This window comes from Bubalus bubalis, chromosome 3, assembly GCF_019923935.1.
Source record: "Bubalus bubalis isolate 160015118507 breed Murrah chromosome 3, NDDB_SH_1, whole genome shotgun sequence".
NCBI classification, from domain to species: domain Eukaryota; kingdom Metazoa; phylum Chordata; class Mammalia; order Artiodactyla; family Bovidae; genus Bubalus; species Bubalus bubalis.
In genome coordinates, this window is record NC_059159.1 from 98,994,723 (window position 1) to 99,019,014 (window position 24,292).

The window sequence follows — 24,292 nt, forward strand, 5'->3', positions numbered from 1 at the left end:
ATTTCTCTACTTTGAGTATGCACTGCTCAGAGGACAAGGTCCCTGCATTACCCATCTTCCATTTTCCCACCCAAATGCCTGTGTGCCAGTATATAAGTCTTTCCACAAAGTGAGGAGTTGGTAAATGTTTTCTACATAGAACTTCTGAAAGCAAGAAATGGAGTGGGTTCCATTGCCAATATGTACAGTTTTGGAGAATTCTTTTTAATCACACATGCAATGTTATAAAATTCTCCTCGTTCCTTTTTCTTTTTCTGCCCCGTTACTCCCTGGATGAAATACCGTAACTACCCACAATCATTACCCTAGCTGATTTATGCTGTGTTTACTGTTTGCACATTTGGGGAGATTTCAGGTATTCTCTTCTTGTGTCTAGCCGCTACGGAGCTGTCCATCACCAGCTCCCAGAGCTTACTCAGGCTCATGTCCATCGAGTCAGTGATGCCATCCAACCATCTCATCCTCTTCATCCCCTTCTCCTCCCGCCTTCGTCTTTCCCAGCACCAAGGTCTTTTCCAATGAGTCAGTTCTTCGCATGAGGTGGCCAAAGTACTGGAGTTTCAGCTTCAGCATCAGTCCTTCCAATGAATATTCAGGACTCATTTCCTATATGATGGACTGGTTGGATCTCCCTTCAGTCCAAGGGACTCTCAAGAGTCTTCTCCAACACCACAGTTCAAAAGCATCAATTCTTTGGCGCTCAGCTTTCTTCACAGTCCAACTCTCACATCCATACATGACTACTGGAAAAAGCATAGCTTTGACTAGATGGACCTTTGTTGGCAAAGTAATGTCTCTGGTTTTTAATATGCTGTCTAGGTTGGTCATAGCCTTTCTTCCAAGGAACAATATCTAACTTACTTTTTAAGTTACCTACTTAACTTAGTTAAAGTAACTTAAGTTAGATAAGCAATATCTAACCTACTTAACATGAAAGGAAATTATGTACTTAGGAGAACCCCTTGCCACAAGAAGTTAATATTCTTATTATTAATAATTATTATTATTAATGAAATATAAAATACTATTCTAAGGCTTTTATGTGCATTTTCTTTTTTTTTTACATGCATTTTCTCATTTAATATTCACAACAACATAGGGTAGGTCTTAATATAATTCCCATTCTAGTACATGCAAAACTTGATGAGGATGACTGGCATGCATAGTATATATAAAAATTGCAAATTAGATCCACAGAAAGTCTAAGCAACATTTTGTATTACCTTTTCTCTTCCTAACTTATAATCGGTATAATAGTTAACTGTTTGGCTGTGGATTCAGATACACCTGTGTTTGTCTCATAAATTTCTCACTTATTACATATCTGACTATGCACAGTCTTCTGTTTCACTTTCTTATGATGCAAAGTGAAGATAACAACTAATCACATAGTCAGGAGTGAAGAGTGTACTCAAGTGAGATACTACAGGTAGTGCTCTTAGTACAGTACCTGATACACTGCATACACTCAGTGATTAAATATATTTTGATTATTATTATTATTATCTGTATGTTACTGGCTAATCCTTACTTAGCTTCATTTCTGTGTGGCATGAACCTCTATGTATAAAGAGTTGAAATGTGACGATATTTCTTAAAAAAAATCTCCTTAAATTATCATTTCAGTAATAATTCCTATTTTCTCTCCATTATCACATTCTAATATTCATCCTACCTTTAAGAGTATGAGAAGGAGCATGTTTCCACAAAGGCATATAGACCAAGCCTTGGACTTTTTATAAGTGAAGAAACGGGAATGCCTGTGGAATTACTTGAAATAAGTAATATTTATTAGTAAGAACGGGAATGCCACTCCAAGGGGATTCCCATTCAACAGTGATTGAAATATGAACATCTGTGTAGGTTGGTCTTACCCCTCCATCCTGTGTCTCCAGTTCCAGGGAGACCCCGGCTCGTGATTAACCACACTCAGATGAATACAGCCCTCATTCAGTGGCACCCCCCTGTGGACACATTTGGACCCCTCCAGGGCTACCGTCTAAAATTTGGCCGAAAGGATGTGGAACCGCTTACTACTCTTGAGTTCTCCGAAAAGGAAGATCACTTCACGGCGACAGACATCCACAAAGGAGCGTCATACATCTTCAGGCTCTCGGCCAGAAACAAAGTGGGCTTTGGGGAGGAGATGGTGAAGGAGATTTCTGTTCCAGAAGAAGTTCCAACTGGATTCCCTCAAAACCTCCAGTCGGAAGGCACCACATCAACCTCCACCCAGTTATCTTGGCAGCCACCTGTCCTGGCCGAGAGAAATGGCATTATCACCAAGTACACCCTTCTGTATAGGGATATCAACATCCCTCTTCTTCCAGTGGAGCAGCTTATTGTTCCAGCTGACACCACTCTGACACTCAGTGGCTTAAAACCAGATACCACATATGATGTAAAAGTACGTGCTCACACGAGCAAAGGGCCCGGGCCATATAGTCCCAGTGTCCAGTTCAGGACACTGCCTGTGAATCAAGGTAGGATTTGTCTGCTTACGGCCTTTCTCCTTTAAAGGAATGTCAGTCTTTGGAAATCAGTATTTTGAAGCTGTAGATAACTGATCGGCTCATTCATATTCATAGGTTCAGCAAAAGCAAAAGGTAAGGTATGTAAAGCTTAACATGTTCTGGATGCCTTAGATTTCAGTTAGAGAATGCCAAGCAAGTCTGGCTGACAGCACCCCAATGTTCCCAGGTAAGGAAAACACAGTAGAGTTGACTCAATTGGAGAGAAAGGAGAGATCTTGGTGAGAATGAGGTAGTAAAATGAATGCTTTTAACAGGTAGGCAAATCACACTTCTCTCTCTGATCAAAGTGGATGGTATCTAGCTTAAGCCTTCTTGTCCATGGAAGAGGACTGATTGAATGTTTTTAGGAGTAGTTTAAATACACTGTTTTTCCTTTTCCAGCAGTGTTTGCAAAAAATTTTCATGTCAAAGCAGTAATGAAGACTTCGGTGCTGCTGTCTTGGGAGATTCCAGAGAATTATAATTCTGCCATGCCTTTCAAAGTAAGTTGTTTCCTAATGTGTAAGGTATCATGGTTAAACGTAGAGCGGAGGGGGCAGGTCAGCTGGAGAAATCACTTAAAAACCACACAGACTGCTTTGATTCAGCCACACTTACGTCCTGTTCTCATTTGTGGCTTTCACATCACAGATGAAGTCTGGTTCTTGGCCAGTATGACCTTTCCCCTCTCAGGAGGAAGCAGGAGCTCAGACCTAGGGCCTGCATTCCTTGTGGGTAACCTAGCACTTCCAAGTTGAACTTTTTACATCTGTACTGGTGCTTTTGATTTTTTTCATCAGAAAATGAAATTTACATGGTTTCTATCTATTTATAATGCAGCATCCTGGGATTTAAGTAATTTGTTTATTGGCCTGAATTCTTTGCATATTGTAAACTTTAGTTTGCCATAGAGAAATACTGAAAAGTGTTAGCAAAACATACAAGTCTGTGAAATAAAGAATAGAGAAGCATCTATAAAAGTAAAAAAATATATATCTATTTGGGAACAAGAATGGAGGTGTTTGGAAAAAAGTGGTGTGTAAGATGCATTGAAAACTTAGAGCATTGCTGCATGTATTCCCTTAAGATCACAGACAACTGACAGGCCACATATTGATAGGTTATTGCACATTTGTGTTTTTTGATAGACTTATAAACCTTATATTAATAAGAAAAAAAAGGAAAATTGATGCCATTTCTAGAATTTGGGGAGCACTTATAGGCTTACAAATTGCCCCAAATTAGAAATGACCCACATGTATTTTCCGTAAGCAGGTGCACATTAGTTTAGAAAATATTCCCTGCCTAACTGATAACCAAATCTTTTTGATTGGTTGTCTCTCTCCAGATTCTTTATGATGATGGGAAAATGGTAGAAGAAGTGGATGGCCGCGCTACCCAGAAGCTAATTGTCAACCTGAAGCCTGAGAAGTCCTATTCCTTTGTGCTGACGAATCGCGGCAACAGCGCCGGGGGGCTGCAGCACAGGGTAACTGCTAAGACCGCGCCCGACGTCCTGCGCACCAAGCCTGCCTTCATTGGGAAGACTAACCTGGATGGCATGATTACCGTGCAACTGCCCGAAGTACCTGCAAATGAGAACATAAAGTAAGTTGACTAAAGGTTAGGGCTGAACCACAGAAATGCATGTAAACAAGAAAAAAAGGTTAACATCTTGATGTTACGTGGTTATAAAAAAATGTGTAGAATATATTGCTGTATATAGAGTGCAAGAGGCTTTTGCATAGGCTCACAGTTTTATTATTCATGTTCTGTTGCATTTTCTAGAGTTCATTTTGACACAGATTCTCATTAATGTTGCATTAATGAGAGTGTTTTATGAAGTGGAAATTAAATCCAGTCAATTAAGTAGTTTGTTGGTTTTATATAGCTAGTTGATGGTAGCCAGTAGAAGAAAATAAGTGTTTTCACCAAAGTGTATTAAGTATGAGTATTGTGGTAAACCCTGGGGAGGGGGGAAGGCTATTGTCCCTGTCTTTAGTTTACCATAGAGTGAGGGGTACAGAGAAACAGAAAGATGTAATACATGCTAGTGATAGAGTCTGGGTCAAGAAAGTTTCTGAATTTAATCTTGGTGGCCAAAGAAGAGGTGTACAAAAAGTCAGATGGAAGAAATTGTACACAAAGGCTCATAAGTACAGGAAGCAAGCGATTCTGTAAGCAGGAGCTGAGAGAGCCAGGGCAAGAGTGGTGAGAGGTAGGTGTGCAAGAACCAAGTCATGCTCAGAAATGGGGACGGTATCCTGTAGACCAGAGGTCCCCAACCTCCGGAATCTAAGGCTTGATGATTTGAGATGGAGCTGATGTAATAATGATAGAAATAAAGTGCATGATACGTGTAATGTGCCTGAATCATCCTGAAAGTATCCCCCAACCCCTGGTTTGTGGAAAAAGTGTCTTCCATAAAACCATTCTCTGGTGCCAAGAAGGTTAGGGACTGCTGCTGTAGACAGTGAAAATCCATTAAAGGATTGTATACAGCAGAGTGACATGAGATCGTCTGTGTATAATAAAACCCAAGTTTCCTTTATTACCATTTTAGGAAATATTTATTGTGTGTCTGTTGCATGTTAGAAACTATGCTCCCAGCATGGGATAAGACTAAACCCTTTGTCATTCCTTCTATTCCACATGATCAAGTTTGGAAGGAACTTGCTGTGAAAGGTTTGAAGGTCAAGCAGAGGCATTTATACATAGTTTATGGATGGTTGGAGCCTTTACATTTCGATGCAATCTGGTGAAATAATTTAGGACTGTTCTTAGGGAAGATGGCTCCTGAAGGCATGTCAGAGGATTGGAGCACCACAGAGAAAAGTTTGGGGCAGTCATTGTGCAGTTAGTTGCTGCTGCTGCTGTTGCTGTTCAGTCGCTGAGTCGTGTCCGACTCGTTGTGCCTCTGTGGACTGCAGCGCACCAGGCTTCCCTGTCCTTAACCGTCTCTCAGAGCTTGCTCAGACTCAGGTCCATTGAGTCAGCGATGCCATCTAACCATCTCATCATGTGTCACCCCCTCTGCCGTGCAGTTAGTTAATTCTAGACAAATAAGATTCTGAAATGAGATGGGGATGCTAGAAATGGGACGTAGAGGCAGACAGAGAAGTGGGAAATGGCAACAGCCTTCATGGAGCAAGCAAGGGAGAGGAAAATGTCATAGATGGCTCTGAGGTTTGAGCTTGGATAATGAAATAAATGGTGCTGCCATTCATCCTGAAGGATGAGAGATCAGGAGAAAATTAATGAGTTTAAGTCTGTGTACATTTTACATGAGGTAAAAGTGAAATCCGTCTCCATTTTTATTAGTCTCCATTTTGTCCATTATTCTTTTTCTGTCATTCATAAAAATAGAAACAGGAACGGACTATTACTGTGATTTTTCTTCCAGCAAAATTTAATATGAAAATGAGATTATTTATTTGTTTAAATAGCCTGTGGATATTACTTGATCTCTCACCCTAGTGCCAGACCATGTTTCATGGATTCAGTGGAGATGATGCAGACTTTCTCATGGCTCTTACACAGGGTAGTTAATTGGGGAATTTGGACAAGTAGAGAGTCAAGTGTGGTGGAGTCCTCAGTTCAGTTCAGTCGCTCAGTCGTGTCCGACTCTTTGCGACCCCATGAATCGCAGCACACCAGGCCTCCCTGTCCATCACCAACTCCCGGAGTTCACTCAGACTCATGTCCATCGAGTTAGTGATGCCATCCAGCCATCTCATCTTCTGTCGTCCCCTTCTCCTCCTGCCCTATGATACCAAAAATTAGATAGATAAGGGAGGCCATGGGAGGAGCTCCCAAACCCAGTTTAGTAGTTCAGGGAAGAAGTCCCAAAGAAAGCAACGTCTAAGCTGAGGTTTAAAAAAATGACAAGCAGCTGGTCTGGGGGTTTAGAGGGGGGAAGACACTGTTTCAAGAAAAGGACAGCACATGTAATATTTCACAAACAACAGGAAGACTAGCACCTGTTACTTAGCCACATCTTACCCATCCACTGAGACTTTTCAGCTGACATCCAACAAACATATGTTCTAGACATACTGTATTACCAGCGCTAGGTCTGAGAGTAGGAAGATGATTGAGATAAAGCCCTACCTCACGGTGGGAGAACAGATACAGGGAGTATATGATTAGAATATAGTGGCGCAAGTACTGCCAGGTACTGTGGAAACATAAATACAGAATTCTAGCCCAACTTGGATGTCAAGAGAGAGATCCAGAAGCAGCTGATATCTAATGAGTCTTGAACAATGAGAAAGATTTAGAGAAGGTAAAATAGTTGCAAACAATAAAGAACTATAAACAATGGGCTATGAGTTCAATCTATTAAAAATATGTACTGTCTATTCAGGGAAAGAATAGATGAAAAGTAAAAATAGTATCATATAATCTATGGTCTTAACTATTAAATGCCAAATTTTTCTTTATATAGTAAAAAAAAAAAATCTCAATGCCTATTTACCAGATTAGCTTAGTAGAATGTCTTAGACATCACTGGAATGACATTTTAGTCCATGGTAGCAGATTTCTCTTTCATTTTCCAATTTCTGAGTAAATTTATACTACAAAATCGAGTTTCTCTCTTAGTATTTTTATTTAGATAGGTCAGTTTTTCTTCTTGTTTTATTTATGTACTTTTTGTAACATTTGAAATGGGAGTCAGGAAAAAGGATTAAAACGTTTGATAACAAAGACAAGAGACTATTACAGATCAGAAAAAGAAAGCAGACCATTATGGAAAAAAAATATGCTCTAGAAATTCACATAAATATATTCTAAACACTGGGGAAAAAACAAGAGCAAAAGACAAAACTGGGGAGAGGTATAAGAACCATAGGAAATGGAAAGCAAATGTGTTAGCAAAAAACTCCAGATAATTCCTATTCATTATGCTTCCTAAAGAAGAAATAGCATAAAGTTACCCATCCAGTCTCCTAGGTTGGTTCATGTGGCATCATCAGATATGACAAAAAGCTGTGTGCCAGGCTGTGCCACTTGCACTCATTGGTAAGATCAGAAGTTAGAATGGAGGTTTCTGTTAAATATTCTACAGGAAAAATGAGGGAGGAGAGAAGAATTGATTCCACAGCTCTGGAGCGGGTTGCTATTTGGATTTATGTAAAAGCTAACTACAAAAATGAGTCCAATTTGTTTTTCTATAAAAATACAATTTCGATTATTGAAAGACTTTTGTTTTATCAACAGAAACTGTGCTTTCCTTGTTTCTGGCCAAGAAAACAGAGAGATCTTAATCCCCGACCCGAACTCCTCACCATCTAAACATAAATCTGTTTCTTGTAAACATAATGCAAGTAGAGCTCCTTGCTTCTGGGATTTCACTCTTGGTTCTTGTGTGGAGGAGCTGAGCAATCCTTTAGGGAAAGTCCAGATTTCTTGTGGAACAGCCATGCATGTACTGCAGGTTCTAGTATTAGGAATTTTGTGGGACTTCAACCTTCTGCTTGAACACACTAAGGGGACAGAATGCTGGTCAGAAACTTGAGCAATGCCACCATCCTACAGTAGCAAGTTGTGGTAACAAAGGAGACTTCTGTGACTGTGTGGAGCAGGACTTTACTCTGGTTGGTTAAAAAAGAAAGAAAGAAAGAAGCTCCACACAGATTGTACTCAGAGAAAAAGCTGCCAGAAGGTACCTGATGTAAATTAACTCCATAGCAACAGTTTCATGTTTCTGAAAAATATACATGAAGAAAAAGAGCATTCTATAAAATTTCAAATTTCTTTGATCTTACTGATTTGGCTTTCAGATTATCTTTCTTTACAAAAATAAAAAAGTAGACATTCTTAGAAGCAAAATTGATTCATGACACATGGCACCACTAGGAGCAGCTCCGTGTTTTAATTTATAAGCTATTTAGTATTTAATGAATTAATCATATTTTTGTTATTGACATGGCAAAGGCTTAGATACATATAGCCCTTTACAATTTATTGAACGTATTACATCATTTGACTTATGTTTCCCACCTATAAGGTAGGTGTTCTCCCCTTTTACAGGTGAGTAAGGTGAGGCTCAGAGACGCTAAGTGGCCCAAGCAAGATCAGAGTCACTACTGCTAATAGTTAATAAGGACAGAGAACTTCCTAGGTGTTCTTCAAAGGACACGGCACACAGTGACTGCTATCATCTTCACACCAAGGGCCCTCTTCATTTTACAGCTGAGGAAGCTACAAGGTAGTATACTATTGAGCTGGCTAAAAAGTTTAGGCTTTTCTGTAAGCTGTTATGAAAAAACTTGAACACATTTTTTGGCCAACCCAATGATTTGCCCTGGCAACACAATAGCAGAGAGGAAAGATTTGAGCTTAGGCAGTCTGGCTCCAGAGTCTACATGTTGAACCACAACTGTGCCTCTGACCATAAAATGTATTGACCAAACAAGCACATTGTTTTCCTAGGACCATCATACACACGTAAGAACTCCATGATAATTAGGCATCCGTAGGACGGCCCCAGACACACCTCAGAATCAAGAGGAATCAGTTACAAATGCTCAGCCACAGATTTTAGAAAAATATGTTAAGTGTGGAACACTAAAATTGGTAGGTTGTCACGCGAATTTAGAGGCGAGAGATGAAGAGGCTACCCACAGGCAGTACTATCACCCGCCACTTTATAATTAAGGAAAATGGAACCTAAGGCAATTAATAACGTCTGACAACACATAGCCTAGAAGATTAGAAACCTTAATTTAAACACAGAGACTGGAAAGATCATTCAGACAGCTTCGGTTTTTCTGTGGTTAATTAATTTGAGTTAAACAGTATATATACCCAAATGACCACAGCAAAAAAAAAAAAAAAGAAAGAAAGAAATTATAAATCAAAAAATTATGCAAGGCATGACATTCATCATTAAACTCTTAGACAAATTTTGACCTCCCAATTAAATAATGAGTTCAAGAATGCAATATGGACTGTTAATACAAAAAGCCTTCCTCAATTTGAAGTGGGACTTGCACAAAGACCAGAGCTCACCTTCCCATATAATTATATGGAGCTGGGCCCCTTGATGATAACATATTAAATAAAATTAGTAAAACTTTACTTAGTATAATTAAAATTCTGAAGGTTAGATTTAACTTACCTAATTAAATCTAATAAACTGGGAAAACGCAGCTTGCTTTGTAAGTAGTCCAGGGCTTTCTCAAATATATTGACTCTCAAGTTATTTATTTTTCTATTCGTTTATTAGTTAAGGTCTATGTTGGAAAGAGTATTTGAAGGCTAAACGCCAAGCCTGAGTTAGACAGGCAAAGTGTTTTCATTGTTGTTCATGAGTTAGTGACTCAATTGTGTCTGACTCTTTGCGACCGAATGGACTGTAGCCCACCAGTCTCCTCTGTCCATGGAATTCTCCAGGCAAGAGTGCTGGAGCGGGTTGCCATTTTCTTCTCCAATATAAAGCTGATCTATGTCCAAAAGCAATTTTTTTTTTTTTTTTGTAATTTAGAGCAGGTTCTTTGAGTTCATATGATTTGGTTGCTACGAACTTGTAGGGACATGTTAGTTCCTCATTTTACTCTTCCTATCAGTTATCTTACTTTCCTTAATATCCTGTGAGATTATAACTAGGGTCACAACTTTGCTGTATCGAAAAGAACCTTTGCAGTAAGGAGTTATATATTTTACAAATTATGTTCAGGTATGTTGTTGCTGGTTTGGATTGAAAGAAGATGCTTGATGAGGTTTCAAGTTGGAAAGTTCTAGTGCAATAGAAGAGTTCTAAAATGTTTTTGACTGCCCTGATCTAAAGTGAAGTCGCTCAGTCGTGTCCAACTCTTTGCGACCCGTGGACTGTAGCCCACCAAGCTCCTCTGTCCATGGGATTCTCCAGGCAAGAATACTGGAGTGGGTTGCCATTTCCTTCTCCAGGGGATCTTCCTGACCCAGGGATCTAACCCAGGTCTCCCACATTGCAGGCAGATCTAGGAGAGGCATAAATCCCCAAGAATTACCTGCTTCATCCACTTCTACTTTTCAGTGAAGAATTCAGTGATAAAATGGCAAAGTCAACAAATTTGGGGAATATATGTATATATCTTTCAGGAATGCATTTTAAAAAATGCAAACATGTCTTAAACATAGAAGAAAATAATCAACAAAAAAATGGTTCTTTAAAGACCATATAGTTGTGATCATTGATCTAATCAGAGGTCAGGAAAGGTTTCATCTGGCAGTAAAATTGAGTTCCTATTTGAGAAAAGAGAAGAGTTAACTTGGAATTTGTTGGGAATGACAGAAGGTTCTAGACAGATGGTACAGAATGATCAAAGATGGAATGGACCAAAGTAAATTCAAGAAACTAAACGCCCAGCAGGGTATAGCTCACAGGACACAGAGAGATAAATTCCAGGATCCATTGAAAAGTTCTTTAAAATGGAAATGTTACAGTTAATTTTCTATTGTAAAATATTGTAAAATTTCAGAGATTGGACTAAAGGAGGTTAAATTCCATGGAGATAGAAATTTAGGAGTAATCCAAGCATGAGACAATGCAATAAAGCTGAAGCAGTGGCAGTAGGGAGGAGGAGAAGTGAATGCACTATAGAGAGTTCAGAAGCAGTAGAGTTTCATGGTAACTTGGATATGAGAGAGGGAGAGAGTTAACACAGATTGTCAGTGATAACACCTAGGTTTACAGCATGCACTAAAATCGATCATGGTGCAGTATTGAAAGAGGATTTATTTTGGAGCCATATTTTTTGCTGTTGTTTTATTTTACCCACAGTAAATTTGAGGTACTTTTGTGACATAGGAATGGAAATATAAAGTTGGAATGGGAGACACTTGTGGAGTTCAGAGGAGCACTCTTGGCTGAAGATATGAATCTGTAAATGATCTGCATTGAGGGGTTAACTGATTCCCTGACTGGAGTGAGATCACATGGCAAGAAATGAGGAAGGAAAGAGAAATCCTTGGCTAGATCCTTGAGGAGCTCCACCCTTATTGAAAAGCTGGGTAGCAGATAATAAATCCTGCTAAAGACATAAGGTTAACATGGTGAGAGATCTTAGTAGAAAACTAGGAGAGCTGGATACAGAGGAAGAACTGAAAATGTTTCCTGTAGGGTCATGAATACTCAGATCAAATAAGAGAGTCTAAAACTCTCCTTTTGATGCAAGCTTGAGGACCCTGGTGAAGGTGGTGAGGAGGCAGATGGGGCAGAAGCTAGAGCACCGTTGACTGGGGAGTGAATGGAAGGTAAAGTCCTAGAGAACAACAAGGACTGTTCTTCTCAGTACTGGGGCCACAAGAGGTAGCAGAGAGTGATGACTGGAGCAGGATGCGGTTTGTTTTGTCCTTCCAGTGATTGAAAGCTAATGGATAGAATCCAGTGAGGGTGGAGATATTCAAACATATGGGAATCTAGAACCAGTCAGTCCTAAAGGAAATCAACCCTGAGTATCATTGGAAGGACTGAAGCTGAAGCTGAAGCTCCAGTACTTTGGCCACCTGATGTGAAGAGCCGACTCACTGGAAAAGACCCTGATCCTGGGAAAGATTGAAGGAAGGAGGAGAAGGGAGCAAACTCCAGGAGATAATGAAGGACAGGGATGCCTGGCATGCTGCAGTCCATGGGGTTGCAAAGAATCAGGCACAACTTAGCGACTAATCAACAACAGCAAGGAGTATGATGTATGGTCAGCATCCCAAGAGTGGGATGTGGGACCCAATTCAAGAAAAAGTAACTGACCTTGAAAAGTGGAGCCAGCCCTTCTACTGTACCAATGAGAAAGACTACAGTTTGCATCTAAATACAGGTGGTCTTGTAGTTTGTTAGAGGGGGAGGGAATTCTTGTCTAAATTTTTTTTTTTCTCTGTATATAAGACATAAAGCCATCTTGTAGCAGAGAGGCATGAGCATCCAGGATTTGAGGCCAGGAAAGAAAGTTTGAAAAACTTTCTGTGAATATTGAAACTAGGTAACTGGTCATCATATTGACAGGCAGCATTGAACTTCTATTTGTGTTTGCTGAATATGAACTTACAGCATCGTTCTATCCTGTTCATGATTTTTCAAACTGCATTCCGCTCCTTGTGTTCAGGCACAGAGAAAGGCAATGATAGATTTCAGCTAAGGTGGAGTGGAGGATGTGAGTTTTGGAACAAAAGAGTTCAAGGAATTTTGAATCTTGGGTGGTTCATGGGCCAGCCCTCTGAAGGGTTAAATCACCCAAAATGATGGCAGAGTTTGGGGAAAAAAAAAAAAAAAGACCATCAACCCAGGGTGGGTAGGTGGAGAAACTTCCACATAAGGAAGATTCTGAAGAAGTTAATAGATGGCAAAGATCTGTAAGAGAAGACCATAACATAGCTGAATTGTATAATCTTCCAAGAGAAGGGGCTGGGTTTTTTTGGGGGGTGGGGGAGGGGTGGCTTCCTAGGTGGTGCAGAGGTAAAAAATCCACCTGCTGATGCAGGAGATGTAAGAGATACAGGTTCAGTCCCTGGATCAGGAAGATACCCTGGAGTAGGAAATGGCAACCCACTCCAGTATTTCTGCCTGGAAAATCCCATGGACAGAGGAGCCTGGCGGGCTACTACAGTCCATGTTGTTGCAAAAAGTCAGACAAGTCTAGGCATGCACACACACATGCGTACACATTGTATTCTGTAGCAAAAGGGTGGAGGGAAAGACACCTGCAAGAAGCAACAGGGAACTAGGAAAGAAACTCCAAGGCCTAAACGTGAGGTTCATGGCTGGGGGAGAGAGGTAAATTGACATGCCACTACTGGAGAAGTCTACAATGGAAGCAGTATCCTGATGGGACAGTTAAGCCTCAGGAAAGGCAGATGGGTGGTTGTTTATGAAATTTTAATTGCTGAGAATACAATTGAAATGTATGAACTTAGACCCAGGAGTTCCAAATCCCCACCTCCTTCAGGAGGTGAGAGCTACTTTGAAGTAGGTTCCACTTGGCCTGCCCTAGTTGAATGCTTTAGAGATCTCAGAGAGAAAAGGTTATGGATATCTGGCCACACTGTTAATTAATTGTTATGGGGGAGGCTGTTCAATTCTTATCTGAGCCACAAATGACATGGGTAGTCGAGGAGTGCTGCAGAAGAAAGAATGAATTCTTTTTTCATGTACAAGAATGGCAACTCAGAGTATGAAAGCAGAAACAAAATTAATAGAATTCGTCAGCTTAACCTGGATTTAGAAGATTCTGAAGGAAAACAATGGGAACTCCCTGATCGTGTGCAGTATCATCGCTTTAGGCAAAGAGAAGCTATTCTGACTTTGTGCAGCTGGTAGTGAAAAGCAGGAGTTTCCCTGACAAGTGTGTTTATCAAGTCCAGCTGCAGTGTCATTTTGTACGCTAGGTTGCAGCCCCTGTCATTCTTCTCCAAGCTGATTTAACATGATGGACTTGTTTGGCAAATCCTTCAGGTGGTAGGAGGACAGGAAGAGGAGGAAGCTTACTCTGGATCATAAACTAAAAGATATTGGCCTCACTCATATACTCTACTCTTCCTTCTTCTTACCCTCCTTGCTCATCAAGATTATTTGTAGGAAAGAAAACGGATGGCTAAGTGATGTGATTCCATGAGCCTGCTGATGAGTTGTTCAGCGCACCATGGAGAGAATGCAGCTAGTGCTGTCTGGTTTGACTTGAATTTCTAGGTCAGGGAGAAAAAAAAAAAGTTTGATAAGTCCTTAATCTGCATCTCAGGGAATTTCACTGTCCTCCTGTGTCTGCATTCTCATCCGTCTCTCCGGCTATGATGGTCAGTACCAGCCCGTAGCAGCCGGCTTCTGTTAAGCGCTATATGATACACACTGTTCTGAGCACTTTGTGTTCATTTATTTTCCCTCAATAAGTCTGATATTATTTACTCACATTTTCAGAATGTGAAGCTGAGATTCAGAGATGTTAGATGATCAACCCAGGATCACACGGCTTATTAGTGGCAGAACCTACATTCTGGGCTAGATGTGTCTCTAGATGCCACATTCTTTACTAGAAACACTCTAGATCTGCACAGCCCAGCAAATGTAATGAGAGCCACATGTGAAATATTACACTTTCTTGGAGGTATGGTGAAAAGTACAAAGAAATGGATGTAATTAATTTTAATTACATATTTTATGAAGCCCAATATATCCAGAATATTATCATTTAACATGTGACCATTATTAAAAAATATTGCTATGATATTTTACATTTATTTTTCATATTAAGTTTTTGAAATCCATTGTGTTTTATAGAGCTGTCAGTTCAGACTAGCCACATTTTAAGTGTTTGATAGCCACTGGAGGCTAGCGGCTACCATACTGGACAGAGTTGCTCTAGACTCTGTTTATGGAAATGGAGTTCTTAATCGCAAAGGATTTGCTGAGTTTATTACAGATTTTGCTTTAAGAACAATGAAGGCTACTGTGTGTGTGATTAATCTCTGTAATAGAATGTGACACAAGCTTGATGGAGCCCATCCTGCTCTCATTCCTTTCCTGAGTGGCAGCCTTCTCTTCTAAAGGTGTTGTTCATTTCCACAATAAATTTCCACAAAATTTATAGAGTCTAAGAAGTGCTTTATGATACAAAGTAAATGAAACAAAAGCAGACTCTTGCCATAGTTTACACACACACACACACACACACGGGCCTCCCCAGTGGCTCAGTGGTAAAGAGTCCGCCTACAATGCAGCAGATGCGGGTTCAATCCTTGGGTTGGGAAGATAACTTGGAGAAGGAAATAACAACCCACTAAAGTATTCTTGCCTGGGAAATCCCATGGACAGAGGAACCTGGCGGGCTACAGTCCATGGGGTTGGAAAGATTCAGACACGATTGACTAAGCACAGCACGCATGCACACACACACGTACACGTATATGTAAATGTATGTATGTAGGTATAATATATAGGTTTATTTCTCCTTGGGCTTCCCTTGTGGCTCAGCTGGTAAAGAATCTACCTGCAATGCGGGAGACCTGAGTTCGATCCCTGGGTTGGGAAGATCCCCTGGAGAAGAGAACGGCTAGCCACTCCAGTATTCTGGCCTGGGGAATTCCATGGACTGTATAGTCCATGGGGTCGCAGAGTCAGACATGACTGAGTGACTTTCACTTTCACTTATATCCCCTTACTGTTTTATCTTGAGCAATTATTCCATCTCTATGAATTTTATTTATTTATTTATTTGGTCAGTTACCTGTTCTTAAAGTTCTTTTTTTTTTTAAACAAGGCAAAGGGAAATTATGCATTTCCTATAATACATGAACAGTAGGAAGTGATTAGTGTGCTGTTATTATATATCTATGTTCAAAGTCTTTGTATAGGAACTACCAAAAATCAGTATGAACAGAGTCCCTGTGAATACAAGAGCAGGGTATACACTATATAGAAGTCAAATAATTTTACAAATAACCTGTATCTGGGGACAGGTACTGTTATACATAAAGTGAAGTTGACCATTCTCAATGTGAGGCCTTGCTTATTAATCTTTTTGTCTCTTCCTGTAAGTGTATTATATTGAAATCTATTTTTAAACCCTCAGATAGTGACTGTCTCAAAATTTCTGCAGTTCTACCTTAAGATGTGCAATTTGATGGGTAGAAAGCGAGGAGAACCTTTATGCCTTTATATATTTAATAACTGTGAGATGACAAGTAATTTTTATGCTTTTATTTTTTCCAAATAAAAAGTACTTATATGGTGTATAAACAAAATCATCATCATTGTACAGGCATTTGTATGAGCTTAGAGTAAATTTTGAGGAGGGCATGGCAACCCACTCCAGTATTCTTGCCAGGAGAATCCCCATGGACAGAGGAGCCTGGCAGACTACAGTCCATGGGATCACAGAGTCGGACATGACTGAGCAACTAAGCACAGCACAGCACAGAGTAATTTTTATTACACATCTTCTTCTAAAAAAAACCCTCTTATAAATTAATGTTATAGAAAATTCTTGGCTCAGCAGCCTGTGGTGGTGGATTTCAATATACCTGCCTTGCATGTGTCCAGCAACAGGGTACTAACAAACTCTTTCTGTTCTGTTTATGATACCTAATAAAGGGCAGTCAACCATAGTAATATTACCATACAAGATCATTGAAGTTACACATAAATGTCTACCCATGTTGTTTTTAAAATTGAACAAACTGATGGTTATTTGTCATTGATGGACAAGTCACCCCATATTCATAATTTGCTTTCAATCTCAATCACTGGTCTGTGGAAGATTTAAGGATATATCCATCTTCTTTTCCCTCTGAACTAACCTTATTTTTATCTGTCTATTCTCGTGCAGAGGTTACTACATAATAATTGTGCCTTTGAAGAAATCTCGTGGGAAATTTATCAAGCCATGGGAGAGTCCAGATGAAATGGAATTAGATGAGGTAAACTGTGTTTTGGGGGGTATCTGTCATTAGTTACTTAATTTTTAAAATAAATCTCTCCTCTCTATGGAGACCTTTCAGCATCTGATCTGGGTGGATCAGCTCCTACATGGCTGGCTGGTCAACTGCCTAGTTGGATGGTTCAGTGCTATGGGCGTGTTAACCTCTTGGGATCCCAACAAAGAGCTTTTTCTTTAATTAAAAAACATTAAGCTGCTGTAAAGCTTACAACCTATCTAATCTTTGTTGGCTTTAATATTTTGCCCCTTGCTCCTTGTAAAGCATAATGCAAAGGTGTGGAAGGAGAAGTGAATTGTCAGCAAAGACTTAATCACCACTGTTAGGAATTCCAAGGTCCACTTCTTTAGTGCAGTGGTGGTTGAGGTTGTTAAAAATGCTAAGTTACAGTTTGCACCAGAGTCCAACACTTGACCTACTGTGTGTTCTTGACCAATTGCCAACAGAATTGTGCTGACTAGCACATTTTTACTTCCTTCTGTATTTTATAGGATTTCAGAGTCAAAAATGCATATAACTTTAGGAGCAAACAAATCACAGAATTTTGAGCTGAGCAAGAAATATGGTACAAAAGTACCGTAAAAGAGTATGATTTTAATTTCTAAAATCTTAAAATAACAACAGTAAGTACATTGGTATTGTTTTTGCAAAAAGAACTTTTTTGAAAGTGAATACATACAATATAGAACAAGAGCTAATTTTTCATATTCACTTTTCATATTCATTTTTCATATTCACATTTTGAAATAAATAAGAGAGACTTTTATAAATAAAAGGAGAGACTTTTATGATTTTAATATGATTCTAGTCTGAATCAGTTCAGAAGTCAAATAAAAAGCCCAAAGCCCCTATTTGGGGAAATCTGATATTTTAATGTACTGAATTTATTTACAGCATGTTGTACCTCTTTTAAATCAACCTGTTATTCTTAGGTATTTTCTCTCCATCAAATTAGTTCATACAAAGCAAAGAAAAGCAGAAATTTCCTAACTGCATTACAGGGAGATGATGTTTATTTCATTCATGTCTGTACTAAGGAGACTATGATCTTGAGAGATAAGGACTGTTAACTTCTTTTGGCAAACATATGTCATCCCTAGAAGTATGGTTCACCACCACCCATTTCATTTATCTGACTTCAAGTTGATCAAGTTTGGAATGGGAGATGAGTTCAAGGTTAGGACTGTGTTTTGTGTCAAGGTGTAGTGATTGGATAAGCATTGAAGGAGTATAAAATGAGGCACATTTCTATAATGTTGTCAAGTAATTTAGGCTTTATATTTTACTTTTTTTTTCTGCTGGTATTAAAGGAACGAAATCCTTTTTATGCTGTCAGAGGAGTCTATCTGAAAATGCCAGTTGATGAGCTGTTCTGTAAACATTTTGAAACAAGTCATGGTTTACTTGCAACTCATCAGTTAATCCTAACATATTCTTTATTATTTTAATCAATTCTCAGCTAAAATATAGAATTCAGTTGGAATTGGATTTAAAATGGAAAGGCAACTTATAAAATCTAACTCTTTCTATCTATTGAAAAAAACAGTTTCCAAGGAGTTAAGATCCAAGCCAAAAATGACATCAAATACTTAAAAAAAAAAAAAAAAGCTTTCCTTAGAAGTAGAGCCATTTGATAGTAAGTAATAATAGGCTGATTCTCTTTTATAGCCAGGTTTTAACCTCCAAAATGTACAGCAATTCTAATGGATTAAAGTATAGAGCTATATGACATTGAACTTTCTTGCAATTAAATTCTATGGGTCTCTGCTGCTGATTCCCATAACAAAGGGTCATTTTAATCATCCCACAAGTTGTGGTGCATTAATCTGTATAATAGTTCGATAAAGAACATTTATTAATTCAAAATTTTGGGGTCAGGATGGGTTCTTTCCCACTTTTGTTACTGATATAATTGAGACCACATTGTAGAATTAATGGTGGAAGAAATAAGATATGCATTGACTGGAAAATGAAAATTATTTCTGATAAAAAACTAAAGCCCTTGATATATCTTCTGGAATTACCTCCAATACATCTTGTAACTATTGTGGAGGGGAACAAATGAAAGTAGGCTATGGCCTCACTTTGTGCTTACTCATCCAGTTTCTGATTCCTACAGACAGGGTTTTTTTCCCCCTACCATGGATAATAAAAGCATTGTAGTAATTTTATCTATAGCTTGGTACTGCCAGGTTTGACAAAGCTGTGTTCCTCTCTTAAATGTATTTGACCAAGTGATTTTTTAGAAAGGCCTATAATTCAAATCACTGAAACCCTATCATCGAATAGAATGGTGGCCTAAGGGGATTTCCACATGTGTGCTTCACATCGAGGCCCATAAAAAATAGAAAGAGGCTTTCTAAACAGAGTCACTCTCAGTATTGTCTTCTGAGCTCATTTATCCTTTGTCTGGGGATAATCTTCACATAATAAATTCATAGGCTGGAAGTCTTAGTTGTCAAGGTCAGACTGGGCAGAGCAGACCTTGATAGTCAAAATGAATTTTGGACAGAATGACTCCTAAAAATGTTAGTTATATTTAATTCAGGGCAAGTCTTGTAATATATCATAAGCTTTCATCGCATTGTACTTCAAAGGCTTGCTGTAAAATAATGTGGTCATTTGTGGTTGTAACTTGAACATATTGGCTCACTTCATGTCATCTGAGCACACTTGACCCATTTAAAGTATAACACAGGAAGCATCCCACAGAGATTAGGGCAGCCTAAGGTTCCAGGTTTGACCTTAGGGAATGGCAGCATTGGGTCTAAGGAGGACCAAAACACTGAAATATTTTAAGGTACTTCCTGTAAGTCTTCCAAAGAAACCCCAGCAAAAGGTACTCACTCGTGACAGTGATATGGATGAATTATGACAGTTGCCTACATCTGAAGTATGAATAAAATCAAGGTAGGGTTTGATCAGTGAAGTAGAAGAGGGGACACAGTTGCATAAACAACTGATGGTAAATGTTTCTGATTAACCAACTTCAAAAAGCTTTTCAGCTCATCTGTACTACATTTGTCCTTCTCAAAGTAATGGCCCTTCATCTCCTACATATCAACAAGAACCTATGTAGTGACTTTTCAAGTATATATTAAACATTTACATCAGAATTTTAAAAAATATTTAAAGAATCCAGAAAAAAAAGAAAGTATGCATTTTTCTATGTTAATGAAAGCAGATACACAAAAATTATATATTTAAGTGTAGACTCAGTTAAAACAATTAAGAGTAGTAATTTAGCCTAATGTTGCATTTGTGTTTCTTTAATATTGTGCAGCCTCCAAGTAAACAAAAATATGGTTGTAAAAAATTTCTTACAAATAATTTCATTGTACCAATTGAATCCAATATTATTACTTTATATTTTGCCTCGGTTACCTCATTTATATAGAGGTAATAATAATCTATCTTATAGAGTTTTTATGAGTAAATGAAATACGCTATGTTTAGTCTCTTGAGAATGGTGCCTGGCACCTAGTAAATGCTTAACAAATACAATTATTATTGCCATTATCATTATTAAAAGAAAACCTAAATTTGACAACAGGATTGAAAGATAGTGCTATATTTCTAGACTAGCTTTATTTTAGGCCAGCTGGTCCATAACTGATCAGTCTTTCTGAATTTATCATCAGATGGTCCAATTTTGCTAAAGAAGTCTACTGTGGTTTTCATAAAAGAGCTTACATGTTAAATAATTTTAATTGTATCAATAAACTCAAATTTTAACAGAAAATTTGAGAACATTATAAATTAAATATTCAATAACATGGGCACAAATTATATATATAACCAAAAAAGTAATTTTTACATTTTTAGATTATAATTTTGACCAGCTTAGCACATTTACAACTTTGTGTTAGAGACAGGTTTACCATGAAGTTCCTAACAGAAGCTCTTGGTATTTGCGTGTGTATAGTCTGCAGCTGTTATTATTACAGAAGCCTGGCCTTCATTGTGTAAGGTCTCAGATACACAGTCTTCTCTATAGAGGTAGTAAAATAAATCAGCATTCTTTCAAAAAAACAGTTAAGTTGCCTCTTATATTCAAAGGCATCTCAGACTGCTATCATCATGTTGAAATTGTCATATCATTAACATGATTTTCTCCAAATAGTGACTACAAAAACAAGAGAGTATCAAACCATAATTTGTACTTTTTTGTTCCTTTTCAAAATACATGAAGGATTTGTGTATATGCATGTTTATGTTTGTTTCGTTCTGGGTAATATAATTATTTTATCTCTAACCTGCCTTTATCACCTAGCTAGATAATTTAACATCTCCAGAGAGCTGTTAGCTCTGAAAAAACTTGCTGTCATGATAAATGCAAGGAATTGTACCCTAAATGGTTAATCAAGGAGACAAGTCAAGCCAAAAATTGTTAAATGACAATGTCTGTTTAAAACGTTAATTAAAAATTGGTCATCAAAGTCTATTTTATGCTTATTTGAGGGACTATACATCATACAAATTATGTCATTACTAAAAGCAATCTAACATGGTACTAATCTCTTCAAAATGTTGGTCTTTGACTTTATCTGAGGTTAGTACTTGTTTAATAAATCACAGTGATAAAGCCTGCATGACAGGCTTTTGTGAATCAAACTGACTTTTTTTCCATAGACAAGTTGTAATGCTTTCTTGTCCCTTGAAAGGATTTCATTAGAGTGGACAATGATGTGAGCTACCAGTAATGGATCTAATTGTGCTTTGTTTATAGCCTGAGCCTTGCAACTGCAATACAGTGTCTTACCTTACCAGCAGGACAGGCATTTGGAAGGCAGACTGAGATTTAGTAATGCTGACACGCATGAGAAGTGGACACATTGTATTTGGGTGGTTCCCAGCCCTGAATTAATTTCCCTTATTAAACTGTCATTAAGTTAGGTTATTGTTGTTTACATTTCTTTCTCTGTTTCCCACTTTTTTTCTTTAAGTTGCTTAAAGAGATATCTAGGAAACGCAGAAGCCTCCGTCATGGAAGAGAAGTTGAATTAAAGCCATATATTGCCGCTCATTTTGATGTCCTTCCCACCGAGTTCACCCTGGGGGATGACAAACATTATGGTGGATTTACAAACAAGCAACTCCAAAGTGGTCAAGAGTATGTCTTCTTCGTGTTAGCAGTGATGGAACATGCAGAGTCTGTAAGTGAAATGTGATGGCGTCCATCTTATTTTCTATGGTATTCTTAAATACGTTTTTCACCAGAATGTGGGGATATGGAGCTCCATGCATCCTAATTGTTTCTCTTGAGATGTAACTTAAATGTAGTAATAGGCTGTCTACTCTTTGAATGTTGCTGAGTAATCTGCTTGTGATTTCATTACAAATAAGGCTGTGTCTCTAATCACAGGACATTTAGTGGCTTTCTATATGAAGTCCAGATCAATAGTGCATGGTGTTGTTTGTTTCTTGTTTGTTTTTTTCTTCTTCTGGCATCTGTATCTCTTAATCGAAGACCCCCATCTTGCCCCAAGTCCCTTCTCACTCTCCACTGGTAACCCCTAGTCTGTTCTTTATATCTGTGAGTCTGTTTCTGTTTTGTTTCATTAGCTTGTTTTACTATTTTAGAATCTTCATGTAAGTGATATCATATGGTATTTGTCTTTTTCTTTCTGACTTATTTCACTAAGCATGATTCTTCCTAGGGTCATCCATGTTGTTTAAAATGGATTCATTTTTTATGACTGAGTAATATTCCATTATATATATATATATATATTTATGTATGTGTATATATATACACACACACACACACACACATATATATATATATATATATATGTAGATCATATTTTCTTGACTAATTCACCAGTAATGATTAGAGACGTTGAGCATCCCTTCATGTGACTGTTGTCTGTATGTCTTCTTTCAAAACTGTGTCTATTTAGGTATTCTTCTCATTTTTAACATGATTATCTTTTTTTTTTTAATACTGAGTTGTATGAGCTGTTAATATTTTGGATAAGGTGAGGTGAGGTAAAAGTCGTTCAGTCCTGTCCAGCTTTTTGCAATCCCATGGACTGTAGCCTGCCAGGCTCCTCTGTGCATGGAATTCTCCAGGCAAGAATACTGGAGTGGGTTGCCATTCTCTTCTGCAGGGAATCTTCCCTATGCAGGGATCAAACCCAGGTCTCCCACATTGCAGGCAAATTCTTTACCAGGGAAGCCCTATATTTTGGATACTAAGTAGTTAGCAGTCTTGTCATTTGCAAATATTTTTCTCTCTTTCAGTAGGTTATCTTGTTTTGTTGATGGATGTCTTTGCTGTGCAAAGTTTAATTAGGTCCTTTTTTTCCTTTTTATTTCTTTTGCCTTAAGAGATAAAAAAAAATGATATGATTTGTGTATTTCCTGCCTATATTCTCTTCTAGGAGTTTTCTGGTTTCAGGTCTTACATTTAGGTCCTTAATCAATTTTAAGATTATTTTGGATACAATAAGGGGGGGAATAAGTGAGGGAATGTTCTAATCTCATTCTTTTATATGTAATTGTCTAGCTTTCCTGGAAAATCCTATGGATGGAGGAGCCTGGTGGGCTGCAGTCCATGGGGTTGCTAAGAGTCGGACATGACTGAGCGACTTCACTTTCATTTTTCACTTTCATGCATTGGAGAAGGCAATGGCACCCCACTCCAGTGTTCTTGCCTGGAGAATCCCAGGGACCGGGGAGCCTGGTGGGCTGCTGTCTATGGGGTCGCACAGAGTCGGACACAACTGAAGCGACTTAGCAGCAGCAGCAGCAGCTTTCCCAGCACTACTTATTGAAAAGACTATCTTTTCTCCATTATATATTCTCACCTCTGTGGTAAAATAGTTTACCATAGGTGCATGGACTTATTTCTTGAGTCTGTTTTCTTTTCCATTGATCTATTAGTCTGTTTTTCTGCCAGTACCATGCGATTTTGATTACTATAGCTTTATAATGTAGAAGTCAGGGAGCATGATTCATCTAGCTTTGTTCTTTTTTTTTTCTCAATATCATTTTGGCTTTTCAGAATCTTTTGTCGTTTCATATAAATTTTAGGGTTATTTGGTTTTGGATCTGTGAAAAATGCCATGGGTAATTTGACAGGGTTTGCATTAAGTCTGTGGATTACCTTCAGTAGTTTGACATTTTATAATATTAGTTCTTCGAATCCTAGGACATGTGACATCATCCCAATTCTTTTTTATCATTTTCAAATTCTTTCATCAGTGTTTTATAGTATAGGTCTTCAGAGTATAGGTCCTTCACCTCCTTGGTTAAGTTTATTCCTAGGTTTTATATTCTTTTTGATGCAGTTTTAAACAGGATTGTTTTCTTGCTTTCTCTGATAGTTCATTATTTGTATATAGAAGAGCAACAAATTTCTGTATATT

At 38.2% G+C, this 24,292-nt stretch overlaps 1 protein-coding gene across 32 annotated transcripts in view; it reads left to right on the plus strand.

Moving 5' to 3' along the window:
• Positions 1-24,292, plus strand: part of PTPRD (protein tyrosine phosphatase receptor type D) — a 536,986-nt gene that overhangs the window by 352,082 nt on the left and 160,612 nt on the right. For 11 of the 32 annotated variants that reach the window (XM_044939860.2, XM_044939874.2, XM_044939864.2 and 8 more), the window contains 5 exons: positions 1,896-2,483; positions 2,916-3,016; positions 3,862-4,121; positions 16,811-16,901; positions 21,866-22,075. In XM_044939860.2, the coding sequence (XP_044795795.1) occupies positions 1,896-2,483; positions 2,916-3,016; positions 3,862-4,121; positions 16,811-16,901; positions 21,866-22,075 (1,250 nt within the window). The remainder of the gene's footprint in view (positions 1-1,895; positions 2,484-2,915; positions 3,017-3,861; positions 4,122-16,810; positions 16,902-21,865; positions 22,076-24,292) is intronic. The other 21 variants (XM_044939878.2, XM_044939879.2, XM_044939880.2 and 18 more) reach the window with 2 other exon arrangements.